Source organism: Macaca fascicularis, chromosome 15 (assembly GCF_037993035.2).
Source record: "Macaca fascicularis isolate 582-1 chromosome 15, T2T-MFA8v1.1".
Taxonomy (NCBI): Eukaryota; Metazoa; Chordata; class Mammalia; order Primates; family Cercopithecidae; genus Macaca; species Macaca fascicularis.
The window spans coordinates 91,860,089-91,875,740 of NC_088389.1; the positions used below are offsets into that span (position 1 = coordinate 91,860,089).

The following is a 15,652-nucleotide window of genomic DNA, read 5'->3' on the forward strand; positions in this document are numbered from 1 at the left end:
GGCTGCATGCTGCCCAGGATGGCTTTAATGCGGCCAAACACAAATCTGTAAACTTGCTTAAAACATTATGAGATTTTTTTGCCTTTTTTTTTTTTTTTAAATAGCTTATCAGCTATCGTTAGTGTAGTTTATGTGGGGCCCAAGACAATTCTTCTTCTTCCAGTATGGCCCAGGGATGCAAAAAGATTGGACATCCCTGATTTAAGAAAACCCTTGGTTTTTCCAAAATAACCAAGTAATCTATAGTGTCTCTATCACTGCAGACAAGTATATCATAAGCACACACTAAACCGAAATTGTCATTTATTCCGAAAAAAAATTTCACTTTAGTCAGAAAAACCTCATCCATTCAAATTTCTCTATTTAGGATTTATCATTTCACAGATGCAATAGATATAATTCTAAATGAATAAAACTGACTTCATTTCAGGGTCCACTAAATATTTTATGATACAATAATATGAAGCCTAAATTATTGTGAATTATGTTGTTCAACTTCAGTTTTGATTATCTGTCCATGTTTGTTCATCTTTTAATGGTATGTGAGGGCATGAAACTAGTATTTCCTTTTTAAAAAACTGCTTTAGTATTCCCACAATTGGCATTTAGGCTTTGTTTATCGCTTTTATTATGAAAGTCAGAGTTTAGCTTAATTATGAACTGACACAAACATCAGTGAATCAGTGACTTTCTGAGACAGAAGTTAGTCAATCCATGATAAACCTATAGAAGAACAGACAGACATTCAATTACGCCAAGTCCTCTTTGATCTACTCCTGAATACTTTCTTTTAATGTTGCTTCTACTAACAAGATTGCAAATGCCTTGATGGTATCTTTGTTTGCTCCTGGTGTTTTGCACAGAGCACATATTCAGTAAGTATTTTTGTGCACCAATAAATGTCAACACAAAGAAGCATCATTTGACTTCATTAGAAAAATAAGGCACATGCATTAGTTTCCCTGATTCTGGCTGAATTTGAAGTTTGCATTCAATAGGTTTCACTAAGGAAAAAGTTGCATTGGCTTTCTTTAGAATTAATCCAAAAACCCAAGGATGTTTCCTGCCAGGCTTGGGAAACATGAGGTAAGGACAAGGAATTCACTTGGCAGGTCCCCAAGTGGCATCTGCCAGCACTTACAAATCGAGCTTTCACTCTCTTGGGTAACTCTTCATCTAAAGTGTAGATGTCCTCTCTCTTCATTGCTATCTGGGATCCATCTTCAAACTCAACCTAATGAAATAAGATAATATGATACACATTTAAAAAACAGCACTGACCATTTTTAAAGGTTCCAATTAACTACATAAAAAGATGAAAAGGACTCAAACAGAACAAACAAGGGAACCAGCTGAAGACCAAAGGAAGTAAGAAGAGTTATTTCCCTTATTAAACTAAGTAGAAGCCGGGCATGGTGGTTCACGCCTGTAATCCTAGCACTTTGGAAGGCTGAGGGAGGCAGATTCCAAGGTCAGGAGATTGAGACCATCCTGGGCAACATGGTGAAACCCTGTTTCTACCAAAAATACAAAACTTAGCCAGGCATGGTGGTGCATGCCTGTAGTCCCAGCTACTTGGGAGGTTGAGGCAGGAGACTTGCCTGAACCCGGGAGGCAGAGGTTGCAGTGAGCTGAGATTGCACCACTACACTCCAGCCTGGCGACAGAGTAAGACTCCGTCTCAAAACCAAAAAAAATAAATAAATAAACTAAATACAAAATACATTTTAAAACAGGCCAAAATTCTTGGAAATGAGTGTCTTGGAATATGGGATATGAAAACTTTATCTGGCAAAGCAAAAACAAAGAAAAGTAGCTGCTGATCAAATGGAAATCACAAAACATGAAATTGTGGGAAATTTAGCATTAAAATGGGTTGGATCTGTTAACACCATTTCTTTAGGAGGCTCTGACAACGTAACAGGGAGAACTGTTTCTCTCTGTGAAAGGAAATATAACATATTTCCTTTTTTTTCTTTTTAATTAAGACAGGGCCTTGCCCTGTTGATCAGGCTGGAGTGCAGTGGCCTGATCTCAGCTCACTGCAACCTCAACCTCCCAGGCTCAAGCAATCCTCCCACCTCAGCCTCCTGAGAAGCTGGAACCATGGCCATGTGCCACCATGCTCAGCTATTTTATTTTACTGTTTTTTAGTAGAGACAAGGTCTCACTAGACTCAAGCAGTTCTCCCACGTTGGCCTCCCAAAGTGTAGGGATTACAGGTGTCAGCCACCATGCCCGGCCTGTTTACTCTTACATAATAATCCTCCCGGATAAAATAATTTCTCCAATTCCTACAGAGCTTGAACTTTCAAAACTCACTTGTCAAATTCAATCAAATGCCATCAAAGGAGCTAGGAAAATCTGTTTCTCAACTTGCTAACATGTAAACCTCATCAATGTGTGAAAATACATCATTATCTAAAACAAAATGTTTAAAACTTTTTTCACACTAACCAAATGGAAGCAAATAATTTCATAACCAATTTTTTTTAACATTTTAAAAGATTTTGTCAAAGAAAAGATAAGTAACCACATTTGCTTAGTGCTACATGTAAGAAGCTTTACTTTTGCACTTATTATTTAATTAAATGTAATTAACAGAAACCTAGAGCACCTAGGTTTAGACTGGTTTAGGTTTAATCCAACATGAACTAATCTAGCCAGAAACAAAAGGGATGTAATCAGGTAGAATACTTAATATGTTCTAATTCTGAACCACATATTTTTCAAGTCCCTAAATTTTGTTTGTCTGAATTTCTTACTTTTAAGAAATGAAAATATGCTTGTACTTCTTGTCAAGAGGTAAGTTAAACCACACAGCAGTGCCACGTTAATAAAAAAAAATCTAGAGTTTGAAAAAAAATTTACACTTATTTTTGTTTTTTGGTTTTTTCTTGAGACGGAGTTTTGCTCTTGTTGCCTACGTTGGAGTGCAATGGCATGATCTCGGCTCACAGCAACCTCTGCCTCCTGGGTTCAAGTGATTCTCCTGCCTCAGCCTCCCAAGTAGCTGGGATTATAAGTGTGCCGCCACCATGCCTGGCTAATTTTTATATATTTTTTTAGTAGAGACGGGGTTTCACCACGTTGGTGAGGCTGGTCTTGAACTCCTGACCTCAGGTGATCTGCCTGCCTTGGCCTCCCCAAGTGCTGGTATTACAGGCGTGAGCCACTGTGCCCAGCCACACTTATTGTTTAATTCACAGAATGTCCAACTGATATATCGCTGTACTTTGCATTAAACACTCTCTTAAGCTTGGGTGGATGATATCATTAACTGGCCACATCTGTGCCAATGCATTGGTCTAGGTTTGCTGAGATGCCCAGGTGGGTATGTCTCTCAGGCAAAAGTTACCAATTCTGGTTGATGAACATCCATCACTGTCTTAATAAAGATCAAACACATAATTGAATGTATTATTATCCACGTACTGTTAGCATTTTGAATAAGCTAAACAATACAGTGGAATTAGGTGCCAGTCACATGAGAACTCTTGCTGCCACTTCCGGGAGGGCTGACAATGGGAAGGGTTTTCTTCCTGGCCTTGTTTGAGCAGAATAATTTCTTTAACATTTAACTAGGCCATAGTGTCATCTGATTTATACAATTTGATAGCACAGCTAGAACCACCTGTGCCTACTTTCATTTGTTTTAGACCACTTAAAACATCTAAAAGACAAAAAGCAATTACAAACCTAGAAGGGAGTATGCTGTGCTAGGACCAGGGTAATCAACTGTCCTAGTTCACCTGGGACTCAGGGGTCCCTTGGGATATAGTTATTTTCAGTACTAAAATCAGGGATGGTTCCAGGCAAGCAGGGATGGTTGTCCACCCTAGTTAGGGCGGAGCTGAGAGAGAATTCTGGCCCTTTCTTTACCAGCTGTGTGCTCTCGGACAAATTATTTAAAAAATTATTCTTAAATCATTAAAATTTGGTTCACAGCCTTTCTTCCCTCATTTGTAAGACAGGAGTCAATAACATCTATTTTGTAGGACTACTCTGAGGGTCAAAAAATGCATATGCCTAGTATATTAAGCACTGTGCAGCAGGTATTTATCTGTCATATCTATTTTTAAAACTGTCTTTATTTGATGGTGAAGTTTAATAATTAGACACAAAACACAAAATGATCTCAAAAGGCCACTTGGCTTAATGAGGAATTTTAAACTACTTGTGCTTGAGAGACAATTTTAATATTAGTCTTAACTTTTTCATTGAGTCTATAAATATGCTTATAGTTTTATGTTGATAGACCATCATAAATTCAACTGAAGTTAACACACTGATTACTAATTAGCCTGAATTTCAACATATTCTCATTATGTGATACTTTTCATGTAGCAAATGGCTTTGCTACATGTAAGAAGCTTTACTTTTGCACTTATTATTTAATTAAATGTAATTATTTTATTGTGCATTATGTAGTAATGCTTCTTTTTCTGGATCCTCCAGTATTATTAGCCTGTCTTGCGATTTTTGCCTAATTCTGGTCATTCTAATGCAAAGACGCTCCAGTACCTTTACTATTATAAATAACTTGAATTTGTGTCTTGAGACCATATGCAAATACCATATGCAAAGGGGGAAATGGCCTTTACACAGACACACACACACACACACACAATGTATGTGCATACATCCTTCCCTATCCATTCCCCTTGGGTTTTTCTAGACCATGAAAAACACTCTCTCCTAAGTTTTTCAAACTTCTTTGAACACCTTTAATTGCACTGTGCTCCAGTTCCTGACGCAGTGTCTTATAATGCACTCTTCCATTTAAGCTCTTGCTCCTTATCAGTCTTTGAACAATTTCTCTGTTGAAACTGATAGTCTTATCATTCTCAAGCTGTTTTTCAACAGGCCTGAACCTTCTTGCTTTTTCTCCTTTTACTTCAATCCTCCTGTTTTCACTCTACAGTTTAGCCTGAGAATCTTGATTTCTGACACCATGTTACTGAAAAGTCTACAATGTATTGGCTCTAAATGTCCCCTTTTAAAACCTTTCTGAAGGAATATAAATGTACATGTGCTACCCATGTTGTTTCCCTTATTAAAGCTTAACTCATTCTCATTTCTGGGTGAAATAAAAGTAATTAATTTTTAAATTGTATATATACTCTTTAATACTATGTAGGGTTCCCTAGTGAACAGAATGTCCAACTGATAGCCGTACTTTTCATTTAAAAAAGCATTCCTTGAAGCTTGGGTGGATGATAACCATCAGCTCCTTGTGACATTAACTGGCCACATCTATGTCAATGCACTGTTGTCTAGCTTTGCAGAGATAGCGGGTGGAGTGGCGAGAGTATGTCTCTCGGCAAAAGCCACCAATTCAGGGGCTGCTGGTTGAAGAGTGGCCATGACTGTCGTGGCTGAAGGTGAGATAAATCGGCCAACTAGTCTCTCCCCATACAACAGAAACAGCGGGAGGCAGCCTGCCTTCTAGTCACTTATCTTTCTGGCAGAACCATATTCCTTACAATTAAATCATTCATCAAATGTTGTTAAGAGTTTCCCAGTGTCCAACTTGGTAGTAAAACTCCAGGGTTTCGATCTGGGTCATTACACATTGAATCTTTGCCTCCTGCATAAAATAAGAGGTGCCCGAAATTGATGTGACTTATTGATCAGCAGCACACTTGAGATACTATCTCCTTCTGACTTATCATGTCAATCTCAGCAAGCATCACAGAGAAGGAAAAACCCACCTGGTACATATGGGCAATGTTTGATCCAAAATATTTTGCTCCATAGAGTTTGCCATCGGGCCACTTGACTTGGACGACTTCTCCCTCCGCAGGTGGGCCCAGCTTCAGACAGTCTCGGCTCTACAGAATAAACAGAGACAGGCTTTTCAAGAGGAGTGCCTAAGTGACTGCATTTAGAACTTCGCAAATGATGAACTCCTGGCAATTAAAAGGAGTTATTGCCTCTGTGTTTTATGGATTATGATCTTGCATGGGTGTTCAGAGGAAGAGATATGAGCCAAAGGAGTATTTAAAGATTCAGCCTACATCATAAAGTTGCAAAGGAGCCACCATAATCCAAGCAGAAAAAAACAGCAGCATTTACATTTGCTATTTGAAAAAGAATTGTTCAGGGGGTAACTAAAATATGCATAGAAACCGCTTTAGTGGAGGAATAGACCAGCTAATGATTTATAACACCTGACATTTATATAGCATTTTGCAGTTAACAAAATGCTTCAGCATACATCTCATGTGATCTTATAATCAACCCATGACATAGAAAGAGATTATTAATTATCCCCGCTTTAGTGACAAGGAAACTGAGACTCCTGCGAGGATCCTTTAAGTTGCCAGGATCTCTGGAGAAGTGAAGCTGAATGGGAGAATAAAAGACACCCAGGTGACAGTGGAGCAGGGGAGAAATGGCGTGCAATTGAAGCGGGCAGGACTTGCCAATGCAGCAGCGAAGGGAAAACAGGAGCACCTGCAGCATGGCGGGTGAAGCTGGGTGGGTGTGTCCTGTTTAGCACACCCCTTCTAAACACCCCCTGGACCTCCCTACATAAATGTGCTTCTGCCAGCATCTCCTATTAATTGACTAGCCCACCTTTTTCTGCAGGTAACCATGGTGGCACCCATAACCAGAATCTTTTCATTTCAGATCTTCTGTTTCACGTTGCCACCTCCCAAGGCAGTAATTCAGAACAAACTCCCCGAGTGATTAATCCTGAAAGGTGCTTTTATTTTATTTTATTATTTTATTTTATTTTTAAGGCATGGGAGGGGGACAGGGAAGATAGTAAAACATTTAAACATTTGCTCACACCTAGTTTGCAAACTTTTAAATTTGTATGTATTGAGTAGGACACTATACAATTTTAATACAAGGGAATTAAATACTTGACTATGGTAATTTTTAATTTCTTTTGCACATTTAGCAATTCATGATTTGCTAATACTGGTATTTTACTGATGAGGACAATCTGAATGACTGAAATGCACACTTGACCAATCAAGCTATAAATGCAGACTGGGCACATTCTGTGGTTTAAATGAGAGGCATACACAGGAAATATTTAGTTGTTTATGACTGGAAATCTACCATGTATTATTTCTTATTACTAATAGAAATTGTGCCTTATAAAGGAGTGGCCATTTGATTGCTGGGTTAGGAGTATACATGGAAGGCCCAGCTGTTCATTTTTCTACCTGTAGGCTATGCTTCCATTAGAGCTACAGCAAAGAAAAAAATAGCTTGCTCAGAGGCTCTACAGAACTGACAATATGCATCTAACTTAGTCAAATGAAAGTAAGTCTTTTGTTGGCCTTCATAATACTTGACCTCAGGACATGCGGAATTGAAAGGGTAGGCTGTAGAGATGTATTCAATGTATGCCCATGGGGTTACCACCTCTCTTTCCATTTCCCTTCCCAAGATTTATGTGGTACCAAGAACACCGGAAGGTAGAGCTTCTGAGTATAAACTGATTACATGTGTCAGTCTCCGAGGTTAGAGAGTCGCATCAGCTCTGGATTCCTCTGAGCTGAAGCCCAGGTGCTGGGGGTTAAGCGTGGCGGCAGGAGGTGGCATATGCTTTTCCCGCTGCTAACGCTTTCTCCCATGTGGAGGGATCTCCACTCAGATAATACATCTGGCTCATCTTCACCTCCTGTTAACCTTTTACAAGAGGATTGGTTATGACTTACTTTTATTTTTGAATTCTGAAGGAGACTGTATTTCCCCAACTATGTGTCATGGTACCCTGGAGTGCCACAGCAAACTCACGGGGACCCTGTAGAATACATTCAAGGGAAGCACGGTGACACTTATGAGGCACCCAGCTTACTAATACTGGTGAGTTATTTGGACCTAATTTACTTAACACATAGAACTGTTAGGCATTTCTTTTGACTGAGAGGCAAAGCATGCTGAGGTACTAAGGGTGCTGCAAGCCAAGAAAGTTTGGTGACCTCTAGCTCAGCACCTTCCCTTTCTCTCTGGAGCCATCATGCAGACAGAGAACCTGCACTCTGCTCTGCTCCTTCCACAGACAAGAGCCTGCACTTTCCTGCACTGCCCATCACTAGGTAAGCCTGTCTAATTCCAGGGTCCATATTTGAAACCTGTTTGCCCACAGATATAAGCCGCACTCCTCAATATCTGCTTTATTACTCATAAAGGTAATACGTTACACCTCCAAATCCTGACTCCTCTGTCTCGCTTTTCCTCAGGCAGGGTGAGACATGCTATTTTTTGGGTCCTTCTCGAATCCCCACAGAGGCAGGTCAAAGCCTCGGGAAATTCAGGAGGCTGTACCCTGCACTTTCTTACCCACACAAACAACTTTCAAGCAGGAGAGTTATGGCCTCACTTTCTTTATCATTTAGGTCCTTAATTTTACAGATTTGCCCCTCAGCAGAACTTTATTCACCTTTAAAATAAAATCCCTCAAAATAAATCCCAACCTGCAATTTTAGGTATCATATCACCAAGGAGAGGTAAGGGACATAGAAACGCGGACTAGACAAGCATAAACTGCATTCGAGCAGTTTAATCTTAAAAACATAGTTTTATTAACAAACTGAATGGATGAACTTTACTAAGTGACAATTCTTTTTCAAAAAGGCTTTTGGAAACAATACCTGGGATACTTTGGTATCTTTTATTACTAATTGTAAACTAACCTTTTACTCACAGGAAATCTTAATTTAGCATTGGAAGTGCCTGACCTCAACTAACTCCTTACTGCTCAGCCTCCTCCTAATGTTGCTCGGTATCAGCCACAAAGATTAAATTTATAATCTTTCATGCCAAACTCAAGAAGACACTTCAGTTTGCTTTCTCAATCTTCTTGCTTTCAAAACTCTTCTTCTTTATTTATAGAAGAAAAATAACAAACCAACTTTGTAACAAGTTAAGTTATTCTGTGCTTCCCCCACCTCCAAAACCAGGGGGCACGATTCTCATCTATAACAGCTCCTTTCTCATCCTTCACCAGGTCATTCAGCTGGAAGGACATATATTTTGATGAGCATATAACTTTATTTAGTATGTAAAATTTATTATTTACTCCCTAGCTACTTTCCAAAAGAAGTTAAGGTAGCTTGGAGTAAAACATAAAACCGCTTATTTCTGTAACATCTACTTTCATCATAAAGAAATAGTGTCAATTCATCAGCTGTTTCACATTTTGAGTTTGCCAGCAACTTCCTATGACTACGTGGGATATAAATTTAAACAAGAATGAGAGACTAGAAGCATGTGGGCTGATGAAAAGAAGTTGAAAGGTTTGATATTTAGGCTTCTCTGAATCTCTCCAAAGTAGAAGCTGGTGGGTGTCCCCAAAATTGTTTCAATCACTAATTCAAAACCGATTTACTGACCACCTACTGTGTGTGAGACACTAGGAGCCAATAAAGCCCAGCGGCCCAAGCCAGAGACAGACAGAGGGCATTGCACCCACACGTGAGGCCTGTCACACTAAACTCCACAGTTCTGGGGGGTGGGGGTCTCCAGGGTCCTTGCAAGGGGGGAGATCTATGAGGGCTTCAGAGTAGAACTTTGATTTTATTTACAAATTAGGTTTCTGAGTAAGATTTCATTTGGGGTAAAAAAGTTTCTTTTAAAAATAAAAGGTCTGGAAGATGGCCAAATAGGAACAGCTCCGGTCTACAGCTCCCAGTGTGATTGACGCAAAAGACGAGTGATTTTTGCAACTGAGATACCTGGTTCATCTCACTGGGACTGGTTAGACAGTGGGTGCAGCCCATGGAGGGCGAGTTGAAGCAGGGCAGGGCGTCGCCTCACCCAGGAAGTGCAAGGGGTCGGAGGATTTCCAATTCCTAGTCAAGGGAAGCCGTGACAGACTGTTCTTGGAAAAACAGGACACTCGTGCCCAAATACTGCACTTTTCTCAAGGTCTTAGCAACCAGCAGACAAGGAGTTTCTCTCTCATGCCTGGTTTGGTGAGTCCCATGCCCACAGAGCCTTGCTCACTGCTAACGCAGCAGTCTGAGACCGAAGTGTGAGGTGGCAGCCTGGCTCGGGGAGAGGCGTCTGCTGTTGCTGAGGCTTGAGTAGGTAAACAAAGCAGCTGGGAAGCTTGAACTGGGCGGAGCCCACTGCAGCTCAAAAAGGTCCACTGCCTCTAGACTCCACCTCTGTGGGCAGAGCATAGCTGAACAAAAGGCAGCAGACAACTTCTGCAGATTTAAACTTCCCTGTCTGACAGCTCTGAAGAGAGGAGTGGTTCTCCCAGCATGGCGTATGAGCTCTGAGGAAGGGCAGACTGCCTCCTCAAGTGGTCCCTGATCCCTGTGTAGCCTAACTGGGAGACAACCCCCAGTAGGGGTAGACAGACACCTCATATAGGCGGCTCCCCATCAGGGACAAAGCTTCCAGAGGAAGGATCAAGCAGCAATATTTGCTGTTCTGCCTCCGCTGGTGATACCCAGGCAAACAGGGTCTGGAGTGGACCTACGGCAAACTCCAACAGACCTGCAGCTGAGGGACCTGACTGTTAAAAGGAAAACTAACAAACAGAATGGAATAGCATCAACGTCAACAATAAAGACATCTACACCAAAACCCCATCTGTAGGTCACCATCATCAATGACCAAAGGTAGATAAAACCACAAAAATGGGGAGAAACCAGAGCAGAAAAGCTGAAAATTCTAAAAATCAGAGTGCCTCTTCTCCAAAGGATCACAGCTCTTCGCAAGCAATGGAACAAAGCTGGATGGAGAATGACTTTGACGAACTGACAGAAGTAGGCTTCAGAAGGTGGGTAATAACGAACTTCTCCAAGGTAAAAGAGCATGTTCAAACGCATTGCAAGGAAGCTAAAAACCTTGAAGAAAGGTTAGACGAATGGCTAACTAGAATAAACAGTGTAGAGAAGACCTTAAATGACCTGTGGAGCTGAAAACCATAGCACGAGAACTTAGTGATGCATGCACAAGCTTCAATAGCCAATTCAATCAAGTGGAAGAAGGGCATCAGTGATTGAAGATCAAATTAATGAAATAAAGTGAGAAGTTTAGACAAAAAAGAACAAAAAGAAACAAACAAAACCTCCAAGAAATATGGGACTATGTGAAAAGACCAAATCTATGTTTGACTAGTGTACCTGAAAGTGATAGGGAGAATGGAACCAAGTTGGGAAACACTCTTCAGGATATTATCCAGGAGAACTTCCCCAACCTAGAAAGGCAGGCCAACATTCGAATTCAGGAAAAACAGAGACCACCACAAAGATACTCCTCAAGAAGAGCAACCCCAAGACACATAATTGTCAGATTTACCAAGGTTGAAATGAAGGAAAAAGTGTTAAGGGCAGCCAGAGAGAAAGGTCGGGTTACCCACAAAGGGAAGCCCATCATACTAACTAGTGGATCTCCCAGCAGAAACCCTACAGGCCCGAAGAGAGTGCGGGCCAATATTCAACATTCTTAAAGAAAAGAATTTTCAACCCAGAATTTCATAGCCAGCCAAAGTAAGCTTCCTAAGTGAAGGAGAAATAAAATCCTTTACAGACAAGCAAATGTTGAGAGATTTTGTCACCACCGGGCCTGCCTTACAAGAGCTCCTGAAGCAAGCAGTAAACATGGAAAGGAAAAACCGGTACCAGCCACTGCAAAAACATGCCAAATTGTAAAGACCATCGATGCTAGGAAGAAACTGCATCAATTAACAGGCAAAATAACCAGCGAACATCATAATGATAGGATCAAATTCACACATAATATTAACCTTAAATGTAAACGGGCTAGATGCCCCAATTAAGAGAGACAGACTGGCAAATTGGATAAAGAGTCAAGACCCATCAGTGTGCAAATTCAGGAGACCCATCTCATGTGCAAAGACACACATAGGCTCAAAATAAAGGGATGGAGGAAGATCTACCAAACAAATGGAAAGCAAAAAAAAGCAGGGGTTGCAATCCTGGACTCTGATAAAACAGACTTTAAACCAACAAAGATCAAAAGAGACAAAGAAGGCCATTACATAATGGTAAAGGGATCAATTCAACAAGAAGAGCTAACTATCCTAAATATATATGCACCCAATACGGGAGCACCCAGATTCATAAAGTAAGTCCTTAGAGACCTACAAAGAGACTGAGACTCCCACACAATAATAATGGGAGACTTCAACACCCCACTGTCAATATTAGAAAGATCAACGAGACAGAAGGTTAACAAGGATATCCAGGACTTGAACTCAGCTCTGCACCAAGCAAACCTAATAGACATCTATAGAACTCTCCACCCCAAATCAACAGAATATAAATTCTTCTCAGCACAATGCACTTACTCTAAAATTGACCACATAATTGGAAGTAAAGCACTCCTCAGCAAACGTAAATGAACAGCAATCACAACAAACTGTCTCTCAGATCACAGTGCAATCAAATTAGAACTCAGGATTAAGAAGCTCACTCAAAACCGCACAACTGCATGGAAACTGAACAACCTGCTCCTGAATGACTACCGGGTAAATAACAAAATGAAGGCAGAAATAAACACGTTCTTTGAAACCAACAAGAACAAAGACAACGTACCAGAATTTCTGGGACACATTAAAGCAGTGTGTAGAGTGAAATTTATAGCACTAAATGCCCACAAGAGAAAGCTGGAAAGATCTAAAATCGACACCATAACATCACAATTAAAAGAACTAGATAAGCAAGAGCAAACACATTCAAAAGCTAGCAGAAGGCAAGAAATAACTAAGACCAGAGCAGAACTGAAAGAGATGGAGACCAAAAAAAAAAAAAAAAAAAAAAAATCAATGAATCCAGGACCTGGTTTTTCAAAAAGATCAACAAAATTGATAGACCGCTAGCAAGACTAATAAAGAAGAAAAGAGAGAAGAATCAAATAGATGCAATAAAAAATGATAAAGGGGATATCACCACCGATCCTACAGAAATACAAACTACCATCAGAGAATACTATAAACACCTCTATGCAAATAAACTAGAAAATCTAGAAGAAATGGATAAATTCCTGGAAACAAACGCCCTCCCAAGACTAGACCAGGAAGAAGCTGAATCTCTGAATAGGCCAATAACAGGCTCTGACATTGAGGCAATAATTAATGGCCTACCAACCAAGAAAAGTCCAGGACCAGACGGATTCACACCTGAATTCTACCAGAGGTACAAAGAGGAGCTGGTACCATTCCTTCTGAAACTATTCCCGTCAACAGAAAAAGAGGGAATCCTCCCTAAGTCATTTTATGAGGCCAGCATCATGCTGATACCAAAGCCCAGCAGAGACACAACAAAAAAAGAGAATTTTAGACCAATATCCATGATGAATATTGATGCAAAAATCCTCAATAAAATATTGGAAAACCGACTCCAGCAGCACATCAAAAAGCTTACCCACCATGATCAAGTCGGCTTCATCCCTGGGATGCAAGGCTGGTTCAACATACGCAAATCAATAAATGTAATCCATCATATAAACAGAACCAATGACAAAAACCACATGATTATCTCAATAGATGCAGAAAAGGCCTTTGACAAAATTCAACGCCTTTCATGCTAAAAACTCTCAATAATCTAGGTGTCAATGGAACATAACTCAAAATAATAAGAGCTATTTATGACAAACCCACAGCTAATATGATACTGAAGAGGCAAAAACTGGAAGCATTCCCTTTGAAAACTGGTACAAGACACGGATGCCCTCTCTCACCACTCCTTTTCAACATAGTGTTGGAAGCTCTGGCCAGGGCAATCAGGCAAGAGAAAGAAATAACAGGTATTCAATTAGGAAAAGAGGAAGTCAAATTGTCCCTCTTTGCAGATGACATAACTGTATATTTAGAAAACCCCATCATCTCAGCCCAAAATCTCCTTAAGCTGATAAGCAACTTCAGCAAAGTCTCAGGATACAAAATCAATGTGCAAAAATCACAAGCATTCCTATACACCAAGAATAGACAGCCAAATAATGAGTGAACTCCCATTCACAATTGCTACAAATAGAATAAAATACCTCGGAATCCAACTCACAAGAGATGTGAAGGACCTCTTCAAGGAGAACCGCAAACCACTGCTCAGTGAAATTAAAGAGGACACAAACAAATGGAAGAACATTCCATGATCATGGATAGGAAGAACCAATATTATGCAAGAGGCCATAATGCCCAAGGTAATTTACAGATTCAATGCCATCCTCATCTTTCTTCACAGAATTGGAAGAAACTACTTTAAAGTTCATATGGAACCACAAAAGAGCCCGCATTGCCAAGACAACCCCAAGCAAAAAGAACAAAGCTGGAGGCATCACACTACCTGACTTCAAACTATACTACAAGGCTACAGTAACCAAAACAGCATGGTACTGGTACCAAAACAGAGATATAGACCAATGGAACAGAACAGAGGCCTCAGAAATCACACCACCCATCTACAACCATCTGATCTTTGACAAACCTGACAAAAACAAGAAATGGGGAAAGGATTCCCTATTTAATAAATGGTGCTGGGAAAACTGGCTAGCCATATGTAGAAAGCTGAAACTGGATCCCTTCCTTACACCTTATACAATAATTAATTCAAGATGGATTAAAGACTTAAATGTTAGACCTAAAACCATAAAAACCCTAGAAGAAATCTAGGCAATACCATTCAGGACATAGGCATGGGCAAGGACTTTATGACTAAAACATCAAAAGCAATGGCAACAAAAGCCAGAATTGACAAATGGGATCTAATTAAACTAAAGAGCTTCTGCATAGCAAAAGGAACTGCCATTAGAGTGCACAGGCAACCTACAGAATGGGAGAAAATTTTTGCAATCTATCCATCTGACAAAGGGCTAATATCCAGAATCTACAAAGAACCCAAATTTACAAGAAAAAAACAACCCCAGCAAAAAGCGGGCAAGGGATATGAAGAGACACTTCTCAAAAGAAGACATTTTTGCAGCCACAGACAAATGAAAAAATGCTCATCATGGGCCATCAGAGAAATGCAAATCAAAACCATGAGATACCATCTCATGCCAGTAAGAATGATGATCATTAAAAAGTCAGGAACAACAGGTGCTGGAGAGGATATGGAGAAATAGGAACGCTTTTACACTGTTGGCGGGAGTGTAAATTAGTTCAACCACTGTGGAAGGCAGTATGGTAATTCCTAAAGGATCTAGAACTAGAAATACCATTTGACCCAGCAGTCCCATTACTGGGTATATACCCAAAGGATTATAAATCACGCTACTACAAAGACACATGCACACATATGTTTATTGCCGCAGTATTCACAATACCAAAGGCTTGGAACCAACCCACATGTCCATCAATGATAGACTGGATTAAGAAAATGTGGCACAGATACACCATGGAATACTATGCAGTCATTAAAAAGGATGAGTTAATGTCCTTTGCTGGGACATGGATGAAGCGGGAAACCATCATTCTGAGCAAACTATCACAAGGACAGAAAACCAAACACCGCATGTTCTCACTCATAGGTGGGAACTGAACAATAAGAACACATGGACACACAGCGGGGACCATCACACACCGGGGCCTGTTGGGGGGTGGGGGGCTGAGGGAGGGATAGCATTAGGAGAAATACCTAATGTAAATGACGAGTTGATGGGTGCAGCAAACCAACATGGCACATGTATACCTATGTAACAAACCTGCACGTTG

General features: G+C 40.3%; 1 protein-coding gene across 15 annotated transcripts in view; it reads right to left on the reverse strand.

Annotated features, from left to right (window-relative positions):
- The window catches only part of KDM4C (lysine demethylase 4C), a 417,412-nt gene that overhangs the window by 4,603 nt on the left and 397,157 nt on the right, over window positions 1–15,652 (reverse strand). For all 15 annotated transcript variants that reach the window (XR_012424704.1, XR_010581569.1, XR_010581570.1 and 12 more), the window contains 2 exons: window positions 5,715–5,834; window positions 1,142–1,234 (listed from right to left, as the gene is read on the reverse strand). Coding sequence is in view for 9 of the 15 variants with exons in the window: in XM_074017509.1 (XP_073873610.1) it covers window positions 1,142–1,234; window positions 5,715–5,834 (213 nt within the window). In the remaining 6 variants the exon portion in view is untranslated. The remainder of the gene's footprint in view (window positions 1–1,141; window positions 1,235–5,714; window positions 5,835–15,652) is intronic.